The sequence below is a fragment of the Pecten maximus genome, chromosome 3 (genome assembly GCF_902652985.1).
Source record: "Pecten maximus chromosome 3, xPecMax1.1, whole genome shotgun sequence".
Classification (NCBI taxonomy): Eukaryota; Metazoa; Mollusca; class Bivalvia; order Pectinida; family Pectinidae; genus Pecten; species Pecten maximus.
Genome location: NC_047017.1, coordinates 10947146 through 10969227, shown reverse-complemented (window position 1 = coordinate 10969227; position 22082 = coordinate 10947146). Strand labels below are relative to the sequence as shown.

The 22082-nt window shown below is 36.5% G+C and overlaps 3 protein-coding genes across 7 annotated transcripts in view; 2 read left to right on the top strand and 1 right to left on the bottom strand.

Moving 5' to 3' along the window:
* Positions 1-14295, bottom strand: part of LOC117323188 (probable inactive tRNA-specific adenosine deaminase-like protein 3) — a 38829-nt gene extending 24534 nt beyond the window's left edge. For 2 of the 5 annotated variants that reach the window (XM_033878240.1, XM_033878239.1), the window contains exons 1-4: positions 14189-14295; positions 3523-3600; positions 2850-2904; positions 2290-2354 (exon numbers count right to left, since the gene is read on the bottom strand). In XM_033878240.1, the coding sequence (XP_033734131.1) occupies positions 2290-2354; positions 2850-2904; positions 3523-3600; positions 14189-14213 (223 nt within the window). In that variant the 5' untranslated portion in view covers positions 14214-14295. Of the gene's footprint in view, positions 1-2289; positions 2355-2849; positions 2905-3522; positions 3601-7385; positions 7498-7780; positions 7888-14188 lie in introns of those variants that run through there. The other 3 variants (XM_033878243.1, XM_033878242.1, XM_033878241.1) reach the window with 3 other exon arrangements.
* Positions 6079-8714, top strand: LOC117323187 (probable RING finger protein 207 homolog). Its single transcript, XM_033878238.1, has one exon. It carries the CDS (start codon positions 6101-6103, stop codon positions 7796-7798), a length of 1698 nt encoding a protein of 565 aa, XP_033734129.1. The 5' UTR covers positions 6079-6100; the 3' UTR covers positions 7799-8714.
* An 88-nt stretch (positions 14296-14383) lies between the features above and the next one.
* LOC117323185 (kelch-like protein 11) lies at positions 14384-22082 on the top strand. The gene is made up of 4 exons (XM_033878236.1): positions 14384-14430; positions 17075-17238; positions 17716-17800; positions 18264-22082. Exons 2-4 carry the CDS (start codon positions 17110-17112, stop codon positions 20036-20038), a joined length of 1989 nt encoding a protein of 662 aa, XP_033734127.1. The 5' UTR covers positions 14384-14430; positions 17075-17109; the 3' UTR covers positions 20039-22082.

The following is a 22082-nucleotide window of genomic DNA, read 5'->3' as shown; positions in this document are numbered from 1 at the left end:
TGAGACATTTTTGAACATTAAGACTTCCATCTAGAAATTTGAACCATTAGAGAAGAGTCACACCTACTGTATAATTATAAGTTGAATGATTCTTCAATCTAGTCAAAAATGTGACCCTTTTTGGCCCCGCCCACCAGCCCCTGGGGGTCAATTAGGGCCAACATGTACATACCATCAAACTGTCATCCCATGCCGATAATTTGATACAAGTTAGAATGAATTCCAATACAAATCAAACAAATAATAGTCAAAAATGTGATTTCCCTATATAAACTATAGTAAAGTTTACCCCCTCCCCAGGGGCAAACGTGAGACCCCTGGGTCATGAAATTTACAATTTTGGTAAAGCACCTTAAGACCCTTCCATCTATGAAGAGTGTTTGATTCCACCATTTCTGAGAGTAGAAAAGAAGATTTTTGAAGTTTTAGTCAATTTGACCCGTTTTAGCCCCGCCCCTCAGGCCCCTGGGGGGTGGGGACCATATAATTTACAATTTTGGTTGACCTTTAGCCATAGAAGCTTCCTGCCAAATTACATGGAATTTGGTTTAGGGGTTTTGGAGAAGAAGTCGAAAATGTAAATTGTTTACGGACGCACGACGGACGACGCACGACGGACGACGCACGACGCACGACGACGGACAAAAGTGGATTAGAATAGGTCACTTGAGACTTTGTCTCAGGTGACCTAAAAATTCACCAAAGTTCCCTTTTTGGGGCTCCTCCCCTCGGGCCCCTGAGCTCACACCAGCCTCATTTATATAAAATATGATTGTCCTCCCCCAATGATGTTTCACACCAAATTTAGTTGTAATCCACCCAAGGGTAAAGAAGGGGTAGGATTTTAGAGCAAATATTCACCAAAGTTCCCCTTTGGTGCCCCGCCCCTCGGGCCCCAGGGGTCAGACCAGTCTCCTTTATAAAAAATATGATTGCCCTCCCCCAATGATGCTTGAAACAAAATTTGGAAGTAATCCACCAAGGGTTAAGGAGGAGTAGCGTTTTGAAAGAAAAAGGTTTACGCAAGGCGGACGGCGGACGACGACGGACGGAACACGATGGCTATAGGTCATCTTGACATTTTGGGTCAGATGACCTAAAATCCACAAAAACGTATTACACAAACATTTTATTCAATATTGGTTGGCTCTAAAAACACTCTCTCATTCATCATCTACAGGACCACTGTGTAAAGTCTTTATCACATTTTCATTTAATTCAATTACAGCTACTCTGCACTTAATAATTTGAGATCGCAAAATTTGTAGCTGTTACACAAAGGGGAATAACTCGTGTTGGATATAACAACTATACTGTAAGTACACTGTAAGTACATGCACATCTGACACGAGTATACTCTTTGAAAAACCTACCTGTTTGGATTCAACGCCAATTTTTGCCATCGCTATTGCCTCTTCCATATAACAGTAAATTCTGTCAACTTCCTCTGTGTTGAATAACTGCTTCGTTAAAGCCTTGGTGATGCTATAACAAAGCATTTCAAGTCTCTAAAACACCGAACATAGTGTAACTGATCATTAAGGTAAATATTCTCATAAAACACTGTCCCTGTTAAGGTTTACCTAACTTCAACACAGGGATATTAAAATCAACACTATAACTACAAAACAACAGTTTGGAGAGTCAATATTTACGTGTAAACTATATTTACTCTGTTGTATAAGATTGTAAGGAAATCAAGAGAATAAACAAACCTTTTGTCTTCATGAAAATTAACAGGCCAGTACAAAATGGATTCCTCGTACTGCTGTCTGGTCAAGGGCATCGACGTTGGTACCTTGACCTTGAAGGGCTTTGACAAGGTCGAGTAATCCTGAGATTCAGATAAGGTAATTATGACCTTGTCAATGTCACAAGACCCATCACAAATGATAGCTTGTAAGGGCGAATCTAAAAATAATCATTTGTATGTATGTACTTATATAGCTATAACTTCTAAGGAATTCTCAAACAGAAGTTTTCTTATTGGGAACTCATTCTCTCTTATATGATGTTCATAAAATCAAAATTTTAAAAAGGTAAGTCCTTTCTTTTACATTAAACGAAGCTCATACCTTCAACACATCTAATGTCGTCATTTTTAGGAATACTTATTGTCTAAAAGAATTCTTTCAAGGATTTAAAATTCTGTGTACCAGATATGTATCAATACTATGTCAATTGGTTTTTTGATCCTTAAGAAGTTATACTTGTCCCCAATGCATTAATTACAGTGTTCTATTTGATCAAGTCTGTCTTCGCTTTCTCCCTTTACACCGAAACACTCACCTTTCACTGCTCGTACCCGCTTTAGATGACAAAAATTAGGTAATGGAAATTCTTTTTTGAGGCACCTGAAATAAATAATTTTGAAACAATACAGAAATATCCCCCTCCAACCCCCACAAACAAACAAATCTGATAAGCCGGATGTTTTGTCACATAATATGACCGCTCTAAAATGGGATCCGACTTTAAGTCACATACCATGACCGCCCTACAATGGGATACGACCGACCTTATCCTTAGAGTTTCTAATGTCCCCAAACATAAGTAAAAAGATCACCGCCATTCTACAGGGATACAGAATTATTTGTCTCTTAAAAAATGCAGTGAGATACTGTAGACTTTTGTTCCCTGTTCATTCGATTTCTTAGAAGGATAAAAGAATGCAACAGTTTGGGAGAGGATCTTAACATGTGTCTGCACCGTCAATCCTAAACCAACCCGAAATATTTTGAACATGAAAATGCTTTGGCAGCAGTCACAATAACACTAACCCTTAACACATGGTGTTACGGGTAAACTGTAAATTACCGTTTATGTCAATTCAAACATCCATTACTTACTGGATAAGCTTGGCGGTCTTTTTCTTATCAGCAACATTGCACACAAACACATCAACTGAAATATACATGCAACTTGACAATTGAATGATTTGATGAATACATAGGTTTTAATCTATATTCACCAGATCAATTGTGAAACCTGTCATCGAATGACAAGAATGTAAACGTTCCAAAAACAACAATGAATACCACATAAAAAGAAACCTTTAGTCAAGCTGAAAATCGATTTTAAGAGCACAAAATAAAAACAAAATTTGGATTTGTATGGAGACTCCTGAAAAAGGTACAATAAGACCATGCGCTCCGCGAGAGTTAACGTCTTCTGCTTCATTGACGACATTGGCTTAAATAACAATCTTAATGAGAGTCGGGGTGGTGGCAACAGAACCATTAGCCATAGACATTGTAAATAATAATCAAACACATCTTTCCGTGATCTTAATATGCTAAACCTTATTGAACTCTTATGAGGTTATATAATTTAGTATTGTTTCTTTATTTCAAAAGCCATTATCAAGAGGTCATGTATATGATAGTTTATGAAATTGAGGAAATTTCAATATGCTTAGAAAACATTACGATAAAATGCAGACATGTAGAACATAATGAAATTAATGAATTAAGAACAATCAGCTGAGTTGCTGACTAATATAATAATACGTAATAGGTTTACCTAAGGAGACCGGTCTGTAGTATATATCATCCAGGACAGCTACAGGGTGTCTAGCATTCATGGTCACAGTACCATTTTCTGAAGTAGAAAGTTTTTAAGATTATAACGTATTAACACAAGAACTATAACTAACATTAGGACTAATCACGTCGTGCCTTTTTCTTAGTTCATAGGCTAATTAATATAACTTACAACAGTTTGAACTTGTCGAATCAATACTCGCTGTAAGGTATATAAAAGACTTTAAGTCCTGAATCTCATAAAACACAAATAATGTTTTTTGTTTTTGTTTTGTTTTTTGTTTTAATCTTAAAGAGAGAACAACAATAGCAGGTGGTATATCTTATCTTTATTTTGATAATATTTTTTTTTGTATTTTCGGATTCATCGGATGTCAACTTGAAGGGAAGTAACTCTGGTATATCGCGTCCCGGTATAATCCTGTCGTATCATGACCTCGCGAAGGCGGTAGATCGAAAGCTTGTTATACGCCGCCAAATACAATATATATCAAAAGATGTAAGTACCACTTATTTATAATATTAACCAAGTACACAAATTAACCATCTACTATATTCTTTTATCCGCTAAAATGCGAGCAAATTAACATGTTGTAATTAAGCCCGAGTTTACTCTGTGGTCCTGTCACCATGTCTGGTCAGGGACAGGGCACAATATTATATGAAAACGTGGAATTCTCCGACACCGTTTGGTGTCGCTAAGATTTTGATGCAGATGAAATTAAATCGGGCGTGAGATACCTTACATGGTGGCAGGGACAGTGGAAACTCGGGCTAGTTGTAGTTATGTTAGATAAAAATAATAGATATATAGAAAACGAAAGTGGATGACTTTACAAGAAACATATTTGAAAGGATTCTAGAACACAGAAAGGAGTAAAAGAAAATAAATGTGTATTTCTAATATATCGAGCATTGTTAACATATTATATTTTGGTATACTTCTCTTCTGAATTAAAAAAAAAAAAAAAAAAAAATGAAAATTCTCCCCTATATGAAATTGTAATTGTATAAATGTATTCATTCTATATCCTATTAATACTTGTACAATCACAATATTCTCCTGATATAGTCATACTGAATACTGGTTCCAGTTGCATGAAACGTTTGTAACTTGTAAAAATCAAAATGAATGCAACTGAAGAAAATTCACATCTTTGTTAATTCACCATCATCAGATGGAGGGCTGTTCAAATCGTCCTGTGTCTGTGGCCCGTTGTCCGTCCTTGGTCTAACGTCCGTCTGTCCGTAAAAAATCCTTGTTATTACTGTTTTCTTGAGAAGTACTGGAAGGATCTTTCTCAAACTTCATATATGGGTTACCCTTTGTCCCTAATTGTGCTAATTAGGGACCCGTATTGGAGATAATTAGGAGCCCTTGATATAGCAATCACTGTCCATCCATAAATTTTATTCACGGGTGATAAGTATTTTATCAAGATGTTCAATTCACATAAATATAGATCATTAGATCGAAAGGTCAAATTCAAATTCTGTATCTTTTACTGATGAGCATTGTTATGACATGAAAAAGCAGAATTGGTCAGAATAATAAAAAGCAGTCAACCAAATGACGAAAAGTCAAGGTCAACTTTTGTATTTTTTTTATTGATAAACATTTTCCTATGACATGATGAAGAAGCAAAGATGGTAAGAATTAAACAAGTTAATTGACAAGGTCATCGGGTCAGAAGTCAAGGTCATCATGTCAAATTTTAAGATCAAATTTTGTATCTTTTCACCGAAAAATGTATTATGTCATTTTGAAGCAAAATCGGTCAAAATCAAATAAGGAATCTGCCGACAAATGTTCAAATGTCAAGGTCAAATCTTGTATCATTACTGAATATATTGTTATTACACTATGAAGCAATATCGGTCAGAATTAAACAATCAACTATCCAAAAGTCAAAGTATGTTAACAGTCAGAGGTTTAGGTCACCGGGTCAAAGGTCAAGGTCAAATTATGTATCTTTTCACTGATGAATAATTTGTTATGACATTTCTGACCTAAGTTGCTCAGAATAAAACAAGGATTCAGCTGACTAAATGCCAAGACCATGTTGTCTGATGTCAAGGTCACCGAGTCAGATGCCAAGATCAAATTTTGTATTTTATCACCGATCAACATTTTGTTAAGACACATGAAGTAAAGTTGATCGTTATTAAACAAGAGGTCAGTTTTTTCAAAGATCAAAGTCACTGGGCCAAAGGATAAGCATTTTGTTCCAAAGGTCAAGGACAAAGTGGATCTTTGTGGATAATTCACATATAGTTCTTATCTTTTAGATTTCATATATAGGTTCCCGTGTCTCAAAGTGTATTTTTTTAGTTTTGCCTTGGTCCCTGGTTGTGCCTATTTGGTTTTGAATCTGATCCACAAAGCAAAATGGTATGTTCTCTTTGTTATATCATATAAGATAAAAAAAATTGTGAAAAAGTGTGAAAATGTGATCTCATAAGTGTATTTAAGCATGATGCTTATAAAACATCCCAACATACATGTAGACTTTATCAATGTTTAATAGGAACACGACCAGGATTGGAGTTCAAGTGTAATGGCAGAAGGAGGTCCTCAGCCGACACCTCCAGACAATCCGTCTGGGTATTCACATCTTCTCGACTGTCCCATTTGTCTGGAACAGTTACGGCAGCCGAAGTGTCTACCATGTCACCATTCCCTTTGTCAGGAATGCTTGACCAGTTACATCATCAGCGAGGTGTCGGGGACAAGTGATACGACGGTGTCCTTCACCTGTCCGGTATGTAGGAAACTAACCCACCCTGTGGACAAATCAGAAGACAAGGAGAACTGGGCCAAACACTTTCCGACCGACATCGCTGTCATGAAGATGATACAGTTGAAAAACAGGTCATCGGAACCACATTACTGTATGCCGTGCCAGAGGAAAGGGAACATGATGACGTCAGCAAAGTTCTGGTGTAAAACAAACCAGTCTTTATTCTGTGAGTCATGTAAGGTGGATTTCCACGATATCATTCACATCAACTGTGATGTGGTAGATATAACAGAGACGAAGAGTTTCCTTCTGAACCAGTCAACATCAGACAAGATTTGTAACAAGCACAAGGAAAAGATGGATTATTACTGTGAGGACCACAAATCCATCGGCTGTTGTAAATGTATAACAGTTGGCCACAGGAAATGTGACGCTGTGGCCACGACAGAAGAATACTGTGAGAAACTGACCAGTGGTCACTGGCTAGAGGAGATGAGGAAATCACTACAACAAGGAGAAAAGGCAATGGAGTCACTGGTAAAGGACTTCCACATACAACTCCAAAGTATTGCAGACGGCAAAGACACAGCAATGAAAAACATTGACGACCTACAGGAACAGATCATTAATCGTATTGAAGAGACGAAAAAGGAAATCACAGATGACTTGATAGCTAAGTCTAAAGAGGAGAGAGAAAACCTGAAGGTGTCCAGTCAGAAGTGTGAACGACTGAAGGTCGCTATGCAGAATACACTAGCGTCGTCCACTACAGCCCAACAGAGGAATGACCACATGGACATGATCCTGTTGTACCAACGAGGTCAGGCGGAGGTCGAGTCGTGTAGGGATTTAGTGAGAGAGGTGCAGACATCACTTTCATCCATCAGTATAGAGCATGAAGCTGACCTCCACATGACAAGACAAAGGCCAGGTTTGAATCTTGGAAAAATCATAGTCCGAAAGCAGCTACAACATATTCCAGCAGATGCAAATGCTTTCGCTAAACCTTTATCAAAGCGTAATGTCAAGGAGTTAAAAAAGATTTACATTAAATGTCCATCCGATGAGAACGATTGTTCTTCCCGTGGAGTTGTTTACCTACCAGATGGACGAATTGTGGTGGGAGATGACGGAAACCATAAAATCAAGTTAATCGACACAGAAGGAAATTTTGTGGATGAGTTGAAGGTGAACGGAAGTCCCTATGGCATGTGTATGGTTGACAACACCACCGTGGCGGTCGCTGTGAACACCAATCACGGACGTATCTGCTTAGTAACGGTCACAACCTCTGAACTTACTCTGGCATCTGAAATAAACATCGACAAACCATGTTACGGTATAGCGTACAGAAATGGCGAATTCGTCGTCAGTTCAGAAGGCAGAGTGCTCATTGTGACTAAGGACAGTCCACGAGCGATGACACGCCAGATACATGAAAGTTCTAGTACAGTATATGCATTGTCATATGATTTAAATCAATGGAAAACTCTTTACCGCTCACTACGCAAGTAGCACTGGCAGTGTGGTTGTTGGTAGACTGTCCTCAGACAACACATACTCCAGTGTGTTGAAGGTTGGTGTTGTGGAGAGAGCTTATGGAGTGGACGTCGACAGGGAAGGTAACGTGTATGTCTGTGGCTACGGTTCTAACAACGTGATACAGATGTCCGGGAATGGAACAAACGTCCGGGAACTGTTAACGACAAAGGACGATGGTATCGCTAAGCCTGAAGCCATATCCGTATGTGGAGACAAACTTGTACTGACTAATGTTTCTTCTACACAATGTAACTATATCACAGTGTATCAACTTGTTTGACTCGTTTTAAAATACATGGACTCAACATCTAGTATATCATTCGATTGATATCTGCCAATTTGGAATTTTGATTATTTCATTTATTGTATCAGATATGAGCAAATTGAACAGATAACAAACATATACAAATACATGTATTACGTTTTATCTAGGTAAGCCGAAGAAGAAATCTTTGTTACTGCTAGATTATTACACACCTGAACGAGATTGTTCTTGCCCGTCTTAGGATGGGCCATACATATAGAACGCATTCCCTACTTATATAAGCGTGAGGACCAGCCTTAGTGCTCAGATATTAACAGATGCAAAATGTTGAACTATCTAAAAGCTGATGACCATTGTCTGTATTACAAGATTTCAGTAACATAGCAACTATTTCATTTTCAATAGGAGTGTACCAATACATATTTGCATTTTTACATGTTTCGTTTGGTTGAAGTTGTTTCGTCCTTTCCCCAGTGTATTTATAATTTTACTCACCATTTTTTGCCCTAATGACCTTCATAGAGTTAATGGGCTATTAACAACTAACACACCAGAAATATATGTGGTTTTTGACACGTAAAAGTTTAAGTGATACTTTGTATTTCAGATTAGGTTCATTCACAATTAAAGGTCAATTTTACGTTACCGTTGTTTACCTTTTTTTCCTTTAGATAAGAAGGTCATGCGCAAGTCTCTATTTTCCTTTGTGCTATTGCCGTTCGGAATGAAAACAGCAAATAAACCTTTATTGTTTCATTATAATAATCAAACCATGTGACCATTTTTGTTGTGGCGTTTTTCACTCAGCGCGTATATTTTTTTTCATTATTGTAATTATAAGCTCCCTATCACTATAGCCGAGAAGTAGTTAGCTATATAGCTACTACTTTTTGTATCACGCTGAAGCATTGATACATGAAGCTGTAAAGAGTTGTGTTGAACCTATTGCAAATATATTGGAACGTCAATGGTTAATGCTTCGCCAAGTTTCCTTTTAGTTGTTACAGCAGTGTATTACCATCCCTCCTTCTTTCACTCTCATGTTGAATGAGGTTGTGATGTCGTCTTTGGTTATTCTAAATCACCTATGTCATGGTACATAGTCCGTCAACGTTTCCGCTACTAATATTAAAGAATTGATTCTTATGAAATTTAGTCTGGAGCATCAATGGGCAAAGGAGATATGATGTATAAACGGAGGGTATGTTATGTCTCCCCTGGGGCAACAGGCGTGAGGTCAAATATGGGAAATAGAGGTAACTCCTTTAAATCGTGAAGTACTGAATGGAATTTGATCAAATTTGATATTTGGAATATTATTTGATAAAAGGAGATCCGAAGTTGCATAAATGAAGGGTGTGGCTCCCCTGGGGCCGGAGGCACGGGAACAATAGTCCTGAACGCATGGTTGCAAACGGATTTTGCTGACCATTTATATTTACATTTGGCTTCAGTCTCCCATTGCCTCAGTGTTCATCTGGGCTCTAACGGATGCCATTATATTTATCTGCCACCTAGATTGCATTTAAATACAATCTAACTAGCGTGTAATTGTTATTTGGGCAAAGGCGATAAACTGTTGTATAAACAGGGAGACATATATTCAACTTCTACTGCGTAAGAGAACACTGAGAATGGTTTCTATACACCAACTCATTTCTATTGGTCAGTAAAACTAAAATTTTGAGTCAATCTTCATTCATGTGTATATCCTCTATTGATCCCAGACCTATACTGGTCTCAAATATTGGTGCGATGAATCACGAAACCGGGACTGAAATCAGAGACATATACAAATATGTGTATATATGTCTCTGCTGAAATAGACGGAACCGGAAACAGAAAAGTCATAAGCTTGGCATTAATAAAGTTAAACTGTTTGTGACTAAACTGGGATATAATCCGGATACGTGTATATGAAAAACATTGAATACCACGCCTTTATGATGTATAACATACCCACAGGGTCTTTATGATGTATAACATACCCACAGGGTCTTTATGATGTATAACATACCCACAGGGTCTTTATGATGTATAACATACCCACCACGCCTTTATGATGTATAACATACCCACCACACCTTTATGATGTATAACATACCCACCACACCTTTATGATGTATAACATACCCACAGGGTCTTTATGATGTATAACATACCCACAGGGTCTTTATGATGTATAACATACCCACCACGCCTTTATGATGTATAACATACCCACCACACCTTTATGATGTACAACATACCCACCACACCTTTATGATGTATAACATACCCACCACACCTTTATGATGTATAACATACCACCGTGCCTTTATGATGTATCACATAAATACCCACCACACCTTTATGATGTATAACATACCCACCACGCCTTTATGACGTATAACATACCCACCACACCTTTATGATGTATAACATACCCACCACGCCTTTATGATGTATAACATACCCACCACACCTTTATGATGTATAACATACCCACCACACGGTCACCTTTATGATGTATAACATACCCACCACACCTTTATGATGTATAACATACCCACCACACCTTTATGATATATAACATACCCACCACACCTTTATGATGTATAACATACCCACCACACCTTTATGATGTATAACATACCCACCACACCTTTATGATGTATAACATACCCACCGTGCCTTTATGATGTATAACATACCAACTGTGTCTTTATGATGTATAACATACCCACCACACCTTTATGATGTATAACATACCCACCACACCTTTATGATGTATAACATACCCACCACACCTTTATGATATATAACATACCCACCACACCTTTATGATTTATAACATACCCACCACACCTTTATGATGTATAACATACCCACCACGCCTTTATGACGTATAACATACCCACCACACCTTTATGATGTATAACATACCCACCACGCCTTTATGATGTATAACATACCCACCACACCTTTATGATGTATAACATACCCACCACACGGTCACCTTTATGATGTATAACATACCCACCACACCTTTATGATGTATAACATACCCACCACACCTTTATGATATATAACATACCCACCACACCTTTATGATGTATAACATACCCACCACACCTTTATGATGTATAACATACCCACCACACCTTTATGATGTATAACATACCCACCGTGCCTTTATGATGTATAACATACCAACTGTGTCTTTATGATGTATAACATACCCACCACACCTTTATGATGTATAACATACCCACCACACCTTTATGATGTATAACATACCCACCACACCTTTATGATATATAACATACCCACCACACCTTTATGATTTATAACATACCCACCACACCTTTATGATGTATAACATACCTACCACACCTTTATGATGAATAACATACCCACCACACCTTTATGATGTATAACATACCCACCACACCTTTATGATGAATAACATACCCACCACACCTTTATGATGTATAACATACCCACCACACCTTTATGATGTATAACAAACCCACCACTTTTATGATGTATAACATACCCACCACACCTTTATGATGTATAACATACCCACCACACCTTTATGATATATAACATACCCACCACACCTTTATGATGTATAACATACCCACCACACCTTTATGATGTATAACATACCCACCACACCTTCATGATGTATAACATACCCACCGTGCCTTTATGATGTATAACATACCAACTGTGTCTTTATGATGTATAACATACCCACCACACCTTTATGATGTATAACATACCCACCACACCTTTATGATGAATAACATACCCACCACACCTTTATGATGTATAACATACCCACCACACCTTTATGATGTATAACATACCCACCACACCTTTATGATGTATAACATACCCACCACGCCTTTATGATGAATAACATACCCACCACACCTTTATGATGTATAACATACCCACCACACCTTTATGATGTATAACATACCCACCACACCTTTATGATGTATAACATACCCACCACACCTTTATGATGTATAACATACCCACCACACCTTTATGATGTATAACATACCCACCACACCTTTATGATATATAACATACCCACCACACCTTTATGATTTATAACATACCCACCACACCTTTATGATGTATAACATACCTACCACACCTTTATGATGTATAACATACCCACCACACCTTTATGATGTATAACATACCCACCACACCTTTATGATGTATAACATACCCACCACACCTTTATGATGTATAACATACCCACCACACCTTTATGATACCCATTACACCTTTATGATGTATAACATACCCACCACACCTTTGTGATGTATACCATACCCACCACACCTTTATGATGTATAACATACCCACCACACCTTTATGATGAATAACATACCCACCACACCTTTATGATGTATAACATACCCACCACGCCTTTATGATGTATAACATACCCACCACACCTTTATGATGTATAACATACCCACCACACCTTTATGATGTATAACATACCCACCACACCTGTTTGTTGTATAACATACCCACCACACCTTGATGATGTATAACATACCCACAGCATCTTGCTATATCCTAAACTGATTTCCCCATTGATAAAGTTATAATTTCAATATCATCACCATATCTTAACAAAATTAATAAAATATAAGACAAAAATCAAATAAACTTTGTTTTTTCTCTTGTTGTATCCTGATCAAAGATCTGAAGGGATATTGCTTCTTCATCAAGTGTGCTTACTTTAATTGGGATTTCATTTTGGGTCAAAGCAAAGCGATAGTGCAAATGTAATTCCTTCATTCATCAATTATCAGTATGTAATGTATATATATTAGTTTTCGGACAATAACAGACATATATTGAGTTCAAATTTAGTACACTTCCTCATCAAGGGTGCTTACTTTTCATTACTTTTCGTGTCAAATCTCTAAACTTTCAAAATGTCCAAGGTCATAGGTCATGCTAACTGTCGACAATGAATACAAAAAAAAATCAGGTTTCAAATAATATCTGAAGTACTTAACACTGTGTCTTCATCAAACATGGTTGTTGGGTTTTTTTCAGGTAAAAAGATCAAAAGTTTACTGGTCACCATATGAGTTCCAGTGACTCTGCAGGTATAATAAAACCAGGGACATACCAGAGACGTAAACATACATGAGAAGTTTTTGAAACATTTTTTTGTTTTTTTATTAAAATTTAGCATTTGCTTCCATTTTTTAGTTGGTAAGAGTGTAATGAAAGTACATGTAGTTTTACAATGTACCAAGTTACAGTACCAGGTACTGAAACGAAACAATTTGTGGCTATAATTTTGTTAAATTTTAAATGATTATTTTAAATTAAGATTCTTTTTACTCGAGGAGCTTGTCAACCCCATTGGAAATAAGCTGCACTCCAGCTTTCATGGGCAATCATAGGGAAAGCCAAAAGTAAATTGTATTCGAAAATAGTAAAGTGTATTATATATGTCAAACTACCAACTGAGATAAACATTTATGTGATACTATTCATTAATTATTTATCATTATTTATTAAGAAAATGTTGAAAATAGTGTGTATACCCTTTATATATATACATTTTTTATGTGTGACACTATATACTGTACTGAATGCTTTGTCTGAATAAATATTATTATAATTATCAAATATAGTTTATTTCTAGCGAGTTTTCTGCAAAAGTTGCATCCTATTGTTTTCATTATTGAATCAATTAATAGTTTAATACGTTAACACTGCTTGGTCAAGTTCATAGCTAATGATTTTGAAAAAGTTAACTTATTTTACATCAAATAGCAGATCTCTGATAAAATACTTATCCAATTTTACCTAATGTCTGCTGGTATAATAGTAGTAATATAATGATATACATGTAGTGGTACATGTAGTCACGCCTGCACGGCTCAGTGCACAAATATATGTATATATATACAAATACGTACACCTATACTACATGTAGATCTATATGTTAACGTTGGTGTCCCTGAACATGCTGAATAAATTAATGACAATTAATAACATCAGGATCAAATTTAAGACATTCGCATAAAGAATCGATACCAATTTTTGTAAATACTTACCTGTTTTACAATTCGCTGTGGCCATCAGAGCAGGTATAAACCTTTAAAAAAATCTTCAACAACATCTATACACGTGCTTCTTGTTGGATGTAAACACGGTGAAATTGTAATACTTAATCTGATTGGTTTAGATACATTTGTTCCGGCTATAGTCGTCCAATCAAATGATGTCTTCTTTATCTGAGCGAATGATAAGGGAGATCATCTTGTTGTTGAAGGCGAAAATTTTCTCTGGAAAAAAAGTAGGTATTACGCTATAGTGGAGTGGTAAGTTTGCCATTAATTAGAAGGCTAAGTACCTTGACACATCCTTTTTATACAAGTGACAATACTTATACACACTGAAAAGCCAGCTCTTTTCACGTATCAGCATATCACATAATTCATAGGCCTAACCAAAATGCGAGCCTTGGCCTGGGCTTTGGTTGTGAGGAGTCTGAGACTGAGGTTAAGCACAGGACAATCACTCGAGTTAAAATCCAATATAATCCTGTCATCGTGGATAAACTGTATATCTCGCATATTGGATTATAACACGAGTTGTTAAATACCGGAAGAGGGTGAGAGAGACAAGTTTAGGAATTAGGTTCTGGACTTCCTCCAAACAATAACATTACTGTAGAGTGCTCTAATTTAAAACTTTATTAAGTAGAATAACGTTACATGTACATTACAGCTGTATATGCCTACATGTTCTGACTCTGATTGCCTCTCAATTCGTCGCTTCATGTCATCAAATCATTATCTGTAAATGTTAGTAGATTCGTCTACACTCTAAATTTTTAATACTTTTTCTAAAACATCTATATTTTACAATTCTTATTAGTTTATAATTTGTCATCTTGATGCAATACATTTTAAGACTGTCTCTCTGTCTTCAGAATGTTAAAATTATAAATAAAATTGACCTTTATGACTATGGTCTCTAGAATATGTACTGATTCCTAAAATTCTAACTAGGGGGAGATAACCTAGTATTAGAATTAATAAGTGGAGCAATTATTCAAAAAAATATAGTTGCTGGTGGTTAGTCTGTTTTTCTTTTTCTTGATTTTAGTAAATATTTTATGGTTCTCAATTCATAATCATCAGATGAGAAATAATATGTTACTTAGTGAGTTAATGACTGGTTTATCACCTATACATGACTCGGACACTTCACCTATTGCTAGCTTTCATCTCGCAGACTAAGGTGGGTGCATCAGTAGCCATCATTGTTAATATGCTGACAGTAGAATGCATGCAGTTGTGAGAGCTTCAGGCTAGTGTTCAGAGGTCCTAGGTTCGAACCACAGTCAGGTCTTGTAATTTTCATCTCCTATTATGTATGTATACTGAATGTGAACCTTGTAAGCGATGTTAAATTAAGGTTATTAACATTTTCTATTGTCAGTGTTTTGTCTGCAGCAATGTAAAATGTAAATGAGTAGATGTATGATTGATTGATGGGGCTTAACGTCCTTGTTCCGGTTATTACCGAGCCTAGGACACTAAGGGGAAAGGGGTGGGTCGGGGCACTAATAGGAAGCAATTTCGCATTTCGTCCTTGGCCAAATTATCTAATATGGGAGAGACAGACGATTATCTCTATGTCTAAAAAAAAATAATTATATATCTAGACCAGATCCACACATGAGCCTGATCACATTACAGTCAAAAGTCCAATCTGTGATGAAGTGATTACATGAATTGTGACATTTTCTGTTATTGCCTGTAATATTTTATGAAACGAGAGCACAGATCTTAATTACAATCAGATTGACTGCATGTATATGAATGTTACATTACCTGGCATTCTCACCATTGGCAGAAAGTGTCTGTCTGATAGGTCTATTGTGTAAAGTGGTGCATTGGTATTCTGATCATGATTACACAGCATCTCCGTCTCTCTTTTTATCTCCATGCATTAAACTTCAAAAGTTCATTTTTCAAGGGAATTTTCGCGAAATTTGTTACATGAATTTACTATGGCAGCATCTGGGATGAGTTTAAGTATCAGAACATATGCTCTTTATTTACACAGTTACTGTGCTATATGCCCTTACTTTATTTCACTGAAATATAACTTTGTCAGCACTCTCACAAGTTCATTTCTCAGGGGAATTTCATGAAATTTGTACTATAAGTTAACAACGACAACATCTTTGATGTCAAAGAGATTAAGAACTGCATTCCTTTATTTACAGTTATTGCCCTTAGTTTATTTCACTCAATTTAACTTTTGACACTCATCACAAATTCATTTCTCAACACAATTTCCTGAAACTTGATAAAGAGTTTTCTATGGTAATATCTTGGATGAGTTAAAGTTTAAGATCGTGCTCCCTTATTTACACTTACAGAGTAAACGATATTGCCTGAACTTGAATTCATTCATATTCAACTTTAACTCTTACAAGTACATTTCTCTACATAAGTTCATCAAACTTTGTATATAGTTATATATTTACTCCGGCATTATTTCTGACATGTTTGCATAAGTTGCGTCCAATATTTTAAGAGTTATTTCATATTTCCCCTAGTTTCTTCCACTCAAATTTAACTTAATTACTATCACACAATTTCATTTCTTAATACAATTTTTATACATGTATATAGGTGGTATTTATGTGGTAGAGAGAGACATTTTCTTGTAGGCTTTTTATTTTAAACATTTCTAACAGGAACAATTAAGTTTGCGCAAGTAATGCCAAGTATAGGCCTAAATAAGTTGTTTAATATTTTTTTAAACATGCATTTTACTATAGCTTGTATACATAACATATTTAGAAGTCACTCTAGATCTGTGTATACATATTCCTGCTAATTAAACAAATTAAATTCCAAAAAGAAAATTTTTATAAATATATTTATATTGGTAACCTATATACTCCATTTTCATTACAGTTCATGAGAGCACTAGCCTGTATCCTCTGACAGCCATGGACATTCCGTTTCCTAGGCAGATGGGTAGTAAGAGTACCCACGCACTGATCCTCCAGCGACACCTTCACGATCAGATGATGTCACAGTCGGAGTTCTGTGATGTCACACTGGTAGTGGAGAATGTGGTCAGTTTTATCAGCTTGCTGTACAGTTAACTCAGTTTTACTTCTCATTCCTGCCAATTCTTCAAGTTTTCATGGAGGAAATATTTCTCATTCTTGCCAATTCTTCAAGTTTTCATGGAGGAAATAATAAGATTTAAAAGATTTCATGCTTCAGAAAAGACAAAAACAATGATTTCTGGTTGTTTATTATAATCAGTGTTTTGGAAGTTTAGGTTACTCTGCCAAGGATCCATGCCGCTATTGACTTCAATGTGAGGAAGAACTTCATTCACTATTCAGTGTCTTGCGAATGTTCACAACATCAAGTCTGTCGTCATTGACATCATTAGCGTTTTACATAAAAATGAGAAAAAGCATATCATATAATAAACTTATTATCATGGTTTTACTGTCACATGTTAGATCTGTAATTTATTTTGAAGGATTATGTACTTTATTTGGAGCTCTTTTGTGATAAATTTTTGTCATGCATTTTAGGAAATCAAGGCCCACTGGTGTGTGTTGGTATCCTGCCCTTACTTCCAGTCTCTCTATGACAGTGGTCTTGTGGAAAGATTTTCAGGTATGTATGACATATTTACCCAGAGGACCCTTTAATTTCTTCCTCAAGCTCTACCCATTGAACAAATATCTGATTTTTTGTTTGTTTGAAATGTAATGAAATGACTGTTATTAACTCTGATTATGAGAATATCTCTGGTATCTTATTAGATCATTTATTAAAACATCTTATATTAAGGGTAATCTGTGATTAACTGTTCATTTGTTGACTGTGCAGTTAAACTTTATTTAGTTTCTCTCCCATGCACTGTTTTCTGTACCATATCAGTGTTCCCAGAGACATGTTCACCTTTCAGAGTTTTTTCCACACTTGTATTGTACAGTTCTCTAGAGCTCTTCTATATAAAGCTTTAATTGAGGATCAAAATTCTGAAAATTTATCAAATGGATATCCTCCAAATCTGGAATCAAGCAAGATCATTGCTGTATGTATTGAGGCCTGTATCTGATTTCTTTGTTTGTAGGGACAGTTCAGTTACACATTGGAAAGCCCACATCCGTCCGCTCGGCTTTAGAGTTCTTGTATCTTGGTAATGCGGAGATCAGCTATGAAAATGTGCAGGAACTTTTAGAGGTGGCTGATTATTTCCAGATCACAGAACTAAAAGGAGCATGCCAAGACTACCTCTACTCCGTTAACATCAACACTGACAATTGTGTACGAATATGTCTCATGTGTAGCCTGTATGACCTTGACCTATACACAAGGGCATTCGATTTCCTACGAGGAAATCTACCAGAGGTCATGCAGAAAGAAGATATATTGTCATTAACTCATGATTCTGTGATGTCCCTTTTGTCCGACCCGTCTCTGTGTTATGTGTCTCAGTCAGACTTTTTTCAATTTATTGTTCGTTGGGTGCAATTTGAAGAGGAAATTAGACTGACCTACTTTGAAGAACTGTTTTGTGCTCTGAACATTCTCAGTATTTCAATGAAGTTCCTTGATGAAGTAGTAGAGAAACACAAATTTGTGAACAGCAGTGAAAAATGTAGAGATCTGGTGCTCAATATGAAATCAAAATATAGTGCTGGACTTGTTGAAGAAGATTCTGGAACCAGAGATGTTATCATTGTGGCAGGGGGCTGTGGTCACGGACTGTACTTCAACAACCTCTTCCACCTATTCCCATTCTCGGAAAGTATATCTGTGAGTACTGTTTACGGGTTCATTGTAAGTGAAGGACGATGGATAGAGTTAGCTCCCTTACCCGAGCAGATGAGAAAGCCAGTGATCACTTACGATCCCAGAGGCTACCTGTATGTGTTCAACACCTCTGAATCAAACTACGACTCCATTTTCATCATGTATAAATACAACATCGAGGAGAAGACATGGACAAGCTTTCGGCTCCAAATACCAGACAGTATTAAAAATATGTTCATCCAGAATATAGTGTCGTGCAACAGTCGTCTGTATGCAATTATCTCAGGTCACATGCCCACACCAAACAGAACACCGCCAGTGGAGGAATGGAATACTGTCCTCCTTGAGGTTAAGGAAGACACAGAAAGTATAGTTAAGTGCTATCTGTTCAAGGGTAATGCCACACACACACAGACCACTTCCCTGGAGGTCAGCAATCGCCACGTCTGTGTACTGGCATGGAAACATGGTTCTAAGGGCAAGAAGAACCCTAGACCGAAATTCATCATGTATGATACCGTCTACGAGAAAAGGATCGACCACTCCAAAGGAGCCTATTGGGATAACATATTGGTCCCTGTTGAAAATGACCTTCTTGCTTGTCGGATGGGTAAAATCACAGCAAAAAAGTTTTCCTTCAATGAAAAACGATGGAAAGCAGTCAAGTCACAAGTGATCTCACATTTACCAGAGGATCCGACCCGCCAGGACTTCTCCTATCACTCAGATGGTGCTAACTTTTATGTGTTTGGTGGAAAAGATTCCTCGACAAAGAAACTTCTTGATTCTGCTTTCATGTTCAATTTTGAGAGTAGAAAGTGGGCCAAGCTTGAGAACATGCCACAGGCACTGATGCAGAGTGCCACATGCCATGTGAAGATGCCAGCAGACCATGTTCGATGCCACATCAGCTGCCCACATTGTGTTTACCACACACGTAAGAGTCAGGCAGTGTACGACGTCGAGTGTCCATTTGAGGAGGGTGATGATGACACAGATTGTGATTATTCATACGACGACGAAGACGACTTCGCGTCGGATCACTGGGAGGACTACTTCGACTATTACGATCCGTACCAGGACTGGTACTGACTTCCTCTCCTTACACTGAGAATTGACTCCCTTCCTTACACCGTAAGGATTGACTCCCCTCCTTACACCGTGAGAATTGACTCCCCTCCTTACAATGTGAGAATTGACTCCCCTCCTTACACCGTAAGGATTGACTCCCCTCATAACACCGTGAGAATCGACTCCCCTCCTTACAATGTGAGGATCAACTCCCCTCCTTACACTGTGAGGATCGACTCCCCTCCTTACACTGTGAGGATTGACTCCCCTCCTTACACTGTGAGGATTGACTATTACAATCCGTACCAGGACTGGTACTAATAAGTTGCTCCTGTACATGTGCTTTACATCGATTTAAACTGTATGATATATGGTCATAGTTACTTCAGACCATTTGGTTATTCCAAATATTTCATTAACAGATCTAGATCAAAGAATTTAGATATTCAGAGCTATGATTGTACTACAGGCCTTTTTGTCCAGCAATTAACCAACCCATGCTAGCTGTTTTCAGACAACTGTAATTTACTGTTATATTATAAGCCCACCCCCTGACTGAGTTAGAAGTTATGTCGCCTGGTGTGAATTACAGGATAACTACGGTATACTAATTCTACTATTGTTGCATGAGATAAAGGCTAATACAGGGAAATAAGAACACGATATGTCGCTCATTTATAATTTATGTTTTTACGTTTGTTCTTTTTTTTTCGCTGTTTGCATTGATACATATTGTGTCTGTCACATCAAATTTTCTTAAATGTAATTTATTGATAAAAAACTTTATGATACTGTAATTCAGGAATTGTTGTAAAAACTATTGAACTAGTGGAGGTTTTTATTCATTATAAACTCATTTTCAAATGTCCATGTTTTTCATTGTACAATCTAGATCTATTATGCCAATTGATGCACACATTTTTAAAGCAACAATCATCTTTCTGAAAAGTGAATTTTGTCATATAAGTACTGTCAATGTGTGTCATGTAATTCTTTTTTCTAGTTTTGTTTTTAAATTTCTTTCTTTTGTCCCTGATTATATGGCTAAGCCTCTCTAGTCTCTAGATCTATTGTCAAGACTTTACTGTGACTTCTGTATACAGAATATTATCAGACTTTGAAATACAATTTCTCAGTCCATATAGATGTCAACCATCCCAGATTACGCGGGAATCGAAGGCACCGGAAAATAACTTGCAGCATAATGCATGCTAGTTAATCCAGAGCCTTAACAAGGTGAATAGCTAGCTTGTCAGAATAACGGGGAAAATTAGTTGTGTTGTAAATCTATCTTCAGGATCCATCCATCTGTAATCTTTTAAAAAAAAAGATTTCAAATACAAATATTTGCTGTGTTTTTATATGATTCAATGATTTCCTCCATTACAAGAAATAATATAAATTACATTGAAGAACAATTTTCTGTTCATTATCATTTAGAAAGCATTCTAATTAGACAACTTTGAAGATATCAGAGGTGTTACGTTTTAACAATCATGAATCGGCTTTTAGAAAAGTGAAGGTTGTGGTCACATTCCTGACAGTACATTTAGTTCCAGAATGTTGAAAAAGTTGATGAAACACTCATTGTAGAAGTGTTTTAAGCAGTATTAGAAGTATATTCTGTACTCTTATGATTCCACGCCAGTTTTCATATGTTAATAATATATATATAACCTTCATTAATTTCAGTAGTTATGAAGTTTAAATTTATTTTCATGTAAGATTTAAAAAATATTATTTCATCAGTCGATCTTCATAAAGATAAAACCCACTAAAATGATATCCATACAGATTACTGAAGATCTTTTCATTTCAAAACAATGGAAAAAATGTGTTTAAATAGGAAAAAATAGTCTTCTGAGCCCTAGAACAATTTGAATAACTCATTTTAGATACCTCTGAACTAAACACCTTCAAGGAATGTGAGACAAGTTATCACGGGAAACTTGACGTATTGACAATGTATATATTTTGAATGTTTACATTTTTGCATATTTGTGGTTTATATGTCGGTATGACTTCAGATCATAGAGTGATGTTAATAAAAAAACAGGAAACATCT

Excerpts from the sequence above, each read along its gene's own strand:
- LOC117323187 (XM_033878238.1), top strand. The coding sequence starts at position 6,101 with ATGGCAGAAGGAGGTCCTCAGCCGACACCTCCAGACAATCCGTCTGGG.
- LOC117323185 (XM_033878236.1), top strand. The coding sequence starts at position 17,110 with ATGGACATTCCGTTTCCTAGGCAGATGGGTAGTAAGAGTACCCACGCA. Across the intron at positions 17,239-17,715 it reads CACTGGTAGTGGAGAATGTG|GAAATCAAGGCCCACTGGTG; the intron begins GTCAGTTTTATC and ends CATGCATTTTAG. Across the intron at positions 17,801-18,263 it reads TCTTGTGGAAAGATTTTCAG|GGACAGTTCAGTTACACATT; the intron begins GTATGTATGACA and ends CTTTGTTTGTAG.